The following is a 6,700-nucleotide window of genomic DNA, read 5'->3' on the forward strand; positions in this document are numbered from 1 at the left end:
TGCAACTGATCATGCATTGCAGGGGACTTCTGGCTACTATATACCACATATGTGTGGTATTTAGGGGACGCAGAAATGTGAAATCTGTTTATTGAAATATTTAAAACCTAAGCTTATACCTGTGCCTGTGGAGTTAGTCAATTGCACACGAAGCATCATCCTCTAATCATAGATATACAGCTGCTGGTGATATGTTTGAATATAAGATGTGAGGATCAACGCCATATTTTAGCATCGTTGCTAAATTTGCTACCGATGGATCTGGACATTTACTATTCGTATTCTTTACAATGATATTATCATGTATATATATTATAATTTTCACAAATGCTGATGATATGAATAAATACAATACCAGGAACGTTCAGTTCGTTGACGTTTCGTTAACTTTTCCCGTGTGCGTTTGTAAACATTTCACGGGAATTGGAGCTATGCCGCGGTATTAAACTTTGATGTTTCTAGTGATTAGAATGAAGTGTTTCAGCTGCAAACGACAAAATTTGTAGAATATAATATCCGAGTAATTTTCCCATTAATAATAACGTTCGATATTCGCAAAAATATCCTCAAAATGACGACGTTCCGCGACGAAAAGCTGTGAGGGCTGTAGGCGCCGCCATGTTTTGTTTACAAAAGTTTAACCGCTTGACCTCTGACCCAAAATGGCGGCGAATTATGCAAAACGTCTATACTGGAGGCGCATAGTAAGCTTCTGGTGGAGTTATCCCGGAATGTCTACCAGACGAAACCGGATATGAAGGAGGTGAAGGAAATAGTTAAATCCCTGAAAGAGACCCAGAAGAGGAAACATATGGCATCAATATCAATATAAAGAACATCGTTCGATCTAATAATTTCACATTCCATATCAGTTTAATAGTTCGATCAGGGTATTATCGGACGCGGCCAATTATCGGACAAGCCAATCAAAACCGTTATAATCGATTTCTCCGATGCAACGATGTATTATCGATTCCGGTATTTTTAACTTTGACCTTTTCCCTGCCTTACCAGGAAAACTTTCAAAGTGCTGCTTGCCGATCAGGTAAAACAAATGCAAAATTTAATCTTCTAGCAGAGTTATTTTCACTTCCGGTTGACAAATACTAATATGTGACGTCACCAGATATTATTATTGCCAAAATGTCGCTTACATTTCATACAAAACAATGTTCAAAATGCATGAAAATACAAACGCTGTAAGCGTTATATAGTGTCTTGTAAGCATAACAACACTGGTAAACGTGATATAGACGAGTTTGTACAGTGACCAGATTAAGGGTATTATCGGACACCAAATCTCTGCATCGCTTGTGTTCTCCATCAACAGTGACAGCGCATTGTGTTTCATCAGGTGGGCAAATAGTAATATACCATAGCATATCAATATAGATTGTCAGCGAGGCATAATAAGCCTATATATATATAAAAAAAAAAACTAGCAGCAAGCTTTTCACTGGAATTTCAAGCTGTAATTAACGTTATATGTCAATATAATATCCAGGAAGTACACTGGATTTAAGGGGCGTGGCACATTCAGGCCATCCTACGTGCACCTTGCACGATCTGTAATAGTCCAATTATATGTATGTAGGCTAATTAGGCCTATATGATAGTTGTCAAATGGATCACTATAATTATATAAAATAATTAAAACAAGATTCAGTAAATCACATTCTTATTTAATTTTCCTCTTTATTTTAGGTTTAATATATTCCCTAAAATTCCACAAATTTTCTTGTTTTCCAATTTCCTCCATATTCCGATTCTCAGCCCTATAATTTCGATTCCACGTTTAGTTTGATTCCTTACATGAACAAATACATATAAAATAAAAACTATTGGACCATGCTGCATTGCATTAGGTTAAAATAAAGTAAAACACAAAACGGTTTCAGCAGTCTACATGTGTTTTGAATAGCCGAGGTTGTATAGGTGTACATAAAAAATACAAATAAAAAAGTGTAATGAGCTGTTTCAAGGCAATCTGGTATTTATTGTAGGAATTCCAATATGTCTAACCCCAGAAAGCAAAGAAGGACATTGGAGGAAGAAAGTATGCAGAGGGCTCTTGATTTTTATAAATCAGTCCTTTGCAGGACACAAAATGTCAGTTAGAAAAGTGGCAGGGGAGTACGGCGTCCCTAAGTCCACGCTTAGTGACCGTATCACCGGTCGAGTTTCCAGCAACCCTACCATCCGTCCTGGTCCCCGCCCTACCATATCTATCCAAGGAGAGCAGAGCCTCGTGGAGTACATAAAAGTCTGCGCTCAAATTGGTTTTGGCAGGACAAAGCAACAAGTCCTGTCCATTGTTGGGGATATAATGAGGGAGGGGGATATAAAAAATAAGTTTGTTGATGGTAGACCTGGCAATGACTGGTGGCTAATTTTTATAAAAAGATGGCCAGAAGTACGTTTATGTAGCCCCCAGTCATTGCCACGTGATCGTGCTATCGCGTTAAATCCAAATGTTGTGAAAAACTACTTTGCCATGCTGGGGGATATTCTAGATAAGTATGGGTTAAAGAACAAACCTGAACGCATTCTTAATGCCGACGAGACGGGTATGCCACTTGACCACAAGCCACCTAAATTGTAAAGGTGGCTGGTCAAGATGCGCATACCCAGACCAGTGGCAATAAAACCAACATTACAGTGGTAGCGTGCGCATCAGCCTCGGGGCTGTTGATCCCGCCCCAGGTAATTTTCCAGGGTAAAAGGGGGATGGATCAAACCATGTTCCAGGGAATGCCACCTGGAGCAAGGGTTTGCATCAGCCCTAATGGATGGATTGATTCAGAACTATTTGAAACCTGGGTGACAGAGCATTTTTTAAAACATATCCCAGCTGTTAGGCCAGTGTTGTTATTGCTAGATGGGCACAGCACTCATGTTAGACTTGAGGTGGTGATGAAATGCAAAGAGAATGCTATTATTCTCTTTGCACTTCCTCCCCACACCACTCACAAACTGCAGCCACTCGACCGGGGTTGTTTCAAGCCACTGAAGGAGCATTACAAAATAGAATGCAAAGATTTCATGGAGAAAAATCCCAGGCGAGTGGTTAGTCGCTTTGTGTTTGGAAAGCTGTTTGGTGCAGTCTACACAAAGAGTCTGTGTCCATCTACCATCATCAACGCATTTTCGAAATGTGGAGTTTTCCCATTTGCACCACAGGTTGTTTTGACATCTGATGATATGGCACCATCATTAGTTGGCAACACAGCTATTAACATCTCCAGTGTTGCTGATGTCACCAAAGCACTTAAGGTGATGGGAATATTTGGTCCATCCGAGTCACTGTCCAGAACCTCCCTCTCTCAGCCTCTGGTGGCCTCTGCAAACAATGACGTACAAGCTTGTCCTCCGACTATCACCACCCAGACTGTAGAACAGGATGAGGATGCCATCACCATCATGACTGTGGAACAGGATGAAGACGCCGTCACCACTCAGACTGTGGAACAGGATGAAGATGCCGTCACCACCCCGACTATCACCACCCAGACTGTGGAACATCATGATGAGGGTGCCGTCACTACAATTACATTTCAGTCGGAGGTTCACGAGTACCAAGAAGAAACTCCCAGTTTCGTCCCTTCATCCCTTCCCTTCCAGTCTCCCCAGTAATGTCCTCAAGCTGTCCTGATGTCAGTGAGCACCTCATTCCGGAATCTCCAGATATTTCCCCTATCATCAGACGACCCCTCGGCCTCAGTGCAGTGGACCAAGTGCTTAATAGCAGTGTAAGTAATTTGCTGGAGAAGGCAAAGGAGGCGGTCTCTACAACGAAAAAAAGAAAGGTTATCATATGTGCAAGAGCATTGACGGAAGATGAATGGTTACAGCAGGCGGAGGAGCAGGAGAGGAAGAAGAAGAAAGAGGAAGAAGATAAGGAAAACAGGAAAGTTGTCAGAGAGGAGAAGAAAAAGAAAGGCAGAAGAGCGAAAGAAGAAAACAGCAAGCAAGAAAAAGAGAAGAAATGACGTCACCTTAGAGCGAGATGATGATGCGGAGTGCACTCATTGTGGTGGAAGCTTCCTCGAGGATGACCGGGAGGGGTTGGACAGGTTGTGGGTCAGTTGCGACCACTGCAAGGCATGGATGCATGGGGACGATTGTCTTCCTTTAGGTTTCACCGTACAGGAGGGCGAGGCATTCTTGTGTCCTACATGCAAGCCATGAATCTTGCTACATATCTTTGTACCCTAGCTGAAAAACAATAATTAAGGCAATAATTTACCATTTCATGTTCAAATCAAAATTCATCAAAGATGAATACATTCTAATTGATACTTTGTAAATGATACAACAATGTGACAGCGATATTTTATATATATATTTGAGTGTAGTAAGATGATAATTTTTTGTACAAGGCGGCATGATATTTGTCACCCACTATTTCAAGTATTTTGGTCACCTAAATGTTGGAACAGACAATTAAGTTATTTAATATGGACATTGGTATTTAATCATCAATAATTTATTACAGGTGATCAGGTGATTGACTGTCTGAGGCGGCATGAAACCCGACACCTTCCCGTTTCTTTCTCAAAACACACCTGTAAATTTTCTTCTTTAATTTTCAACGAAAATGTATTAATACATTGTTTATAATATCATAAACAAACACTGTGACCTTGATAGTTTAGTTTACTGATGTATAGTATCATTATGTAATCATCAATAATTTATTACAGGTGATTGACTGTCTGAGGCGGCATGAAACCCTGACACCTTTCTGTTTCTTTCTCAAAACACACCTGTAAAATTTTTTTTTCATATTGTATCCCATTGCGTTGATTTAATTTTCAACAAAATTTTTAATACATTGTTTATCATATCATAAACAAACACTGTGACCTTGATAGTTTAATTTACTGATGTATAGTATCATTATGTTATCATCGATAATTTAGTACAGGTGATCAGGTGATTGACTGTCTGAGGCGGCATGAAACCCGACACCTTCCCGTTTCTTTCTCAAAACACACCTGTAAATTTCCTTCTTTAATTTTCAACGAAAATGTATTAATACATTGTTTATAATATCATAACCAAACACTGTGACCTTGATAGTTTAGTTTACTGATGTATAATTGCTACTCCTGCTTAGCGCTCAGCATATTGGGAGTGGGACGACTGGTTTGCCCGTTGTCAGTATAATGTGACCGGGTGGGGTGTGCTGCTGGTTGTCTTCGGCAGTATGCTTCAGTGAGGTAGCACTCTAAATCGGCAAAAGATCCGGCCTATCACAAGGAGACTTAACACAAACATACCGCAGCCTCCCAAAACACACATACGCACTCATCACACGCATACATGTCGCACGCACGGGAGGCCGTCCTTAAATGACCTTAGCTGTTAATAGGACGTTAAATAAAATAAACCAAACCAAACCAATCAAACTGAAGTCTTGTATTTAGGACATGTAGTGTCTAACAAAGGTTTAAGCTGTGATTCAAATAAAATAGCTGCAGTGAAAGATTGGTCAGTACCTACCAATGTCACAGAAGTACGTAGCTTTCTGTGATTGGCCTCCTATTATAGGAAATTTATTCCAAACTTCGCATCTGTAGCCTACCCATTGACAAAGCTTACCCATAAAAATATAAGTTTTCAGTGGGATGCCCTTAGCAATAAGGCTTTTGAAACCTTAAAACATTTATGGACAACCGTACCTATCTTAGCATATCCCACTAGAACAGGGAAATGTATATTAGATACAGATGCTAGTGCTAAAGGGATAGGCGCTGTACTATCACAGATACAGGAAGGGGAGGAAAGGGTTATAGCTTATGCTAGTAAAACCATGAGTAAAACTGAACAAAGATATTGTACTACCTACAGAGAACTATTAGCTGTTGTAAAGTTTGTAAAAACATTGAAACACTATCTGTGGGGGAGAAAACCCATAGTGAGGACTGACCATAGTTCCCTAACCTGGTTAAGGAATTTTAAAGATCCAGAAGGTATGATAGCTAGATGGATAGCAGCCTTAGATACATATGACATAGAAAAGGTAGTCTGCATGGCAATGCAGATGGATTATCGAGACAAAGATACAGTCGTTGTAAAAGAACCAGTTGTCCCGATTGTAGAGTGGAAGAACGTAAACCTGTAGTTCCAGTTGATCTGGAAGACTATAAACATGTATTTCCGGTTAATCTGGAGGACTAAACATGTAGTTCCGGTTAATCTGGAAGACTCTAAACATGTAGTTCCGGTTAATCTGGAAGACTCTAAACAGGTAGTTCCGGTTTATCTGGGAGACTCTAAACATAGTTCCAGTTAACCTGACAGACACTAACCATGAAGTTCTAGTTAATCTGGAAGAAGTTGAAACTCTAGCTAGTACAGAAAAACATAGTTCTAAAAGTTTAAATTTAGAAACTCAAAATGACAAACCAGTGCAACCAGTCAATATGGAAATGAAAGAAACTGTTAATGTACATGTAGTTGATGTAGAAGATAATTTCACACAAACGCCTACTGTACCTTTGGATATGCCAGAAATGGGAAATGTGGGGGAATGGGTTACCTGGGGGAGTAGAGAAATTAAGGAAATGCAGGACAGGGATCCTGATATAAGGCCTTTAATTAAACTCAAACAGGAACGTAAACGAAAACCTTCCCAAGAAGATATTTCCATATTGTCTAGAGAATCCAAGGTATTAGTAAATTTATGGGACTCATT

At 39.9% G+C, this 6,700-nt stretch overlaps 2 protein-coding genes across 2 annotated transcripts; both read left to right on the top strand.

Moving 5' to 3' along the window:
* Positions 1-1,898: 1,898 nt before the first annotated feature.
* LOC117337081 lies at positions 1,899-2,757 on the top strand. The gene has a single exon (XM_033897867.1). It carries the CDS (start codon positions 2,108-2,110, stop codon positions 2,600-2,602), a length of 495 nt encoding a protein of 164 aa, XP_033753758.1. The 5' UTR covers positions 1,899-2,107; the 3' UTR covers positions 2,603-2,757.
* Positions 2,728-3,633, top strand: LOC117338421. Its single transcript, XM_033899775.1, has one exon. It carries the CDS (start codon positions 2,728-2,730, stop codon positions 3,631-3,633), a length of 906 nt encoding a protein of 301 aa, XP_033755666.1.
* The last annotated feature ends 3,067 nt before the right edge of the window (positions 3,634-6,700 follow it).

Source organism: Pecten maximus, chromosome 11 (assembly GCF_902652985.1).
Source record: "Pecten maximus chromosome 11, xPecMax1.1, whole genome shotgun sequence".
NCBI lineage: Eukaryota > Metazoa > Mollusca > Bivalvia > Pectinida > Pectinidae > Pecten > Pecten maximus.

Coding starts and splice junctions, on each gene's coding strand:
- LOC117337081 (XM_033897867.1), top strand. CDS start 2,108: ATGTCAGTTAGAAAAGTGGCAGGGGAGTACGGCGTCCCTAAGTCCACG.
- LOC117338421 (XM_033899775.1), top strand. CDS start 2,728: ATGGATCAAACCATGTTCCAGGGAATGCCACCTGGAGCAAGGGTTTGC.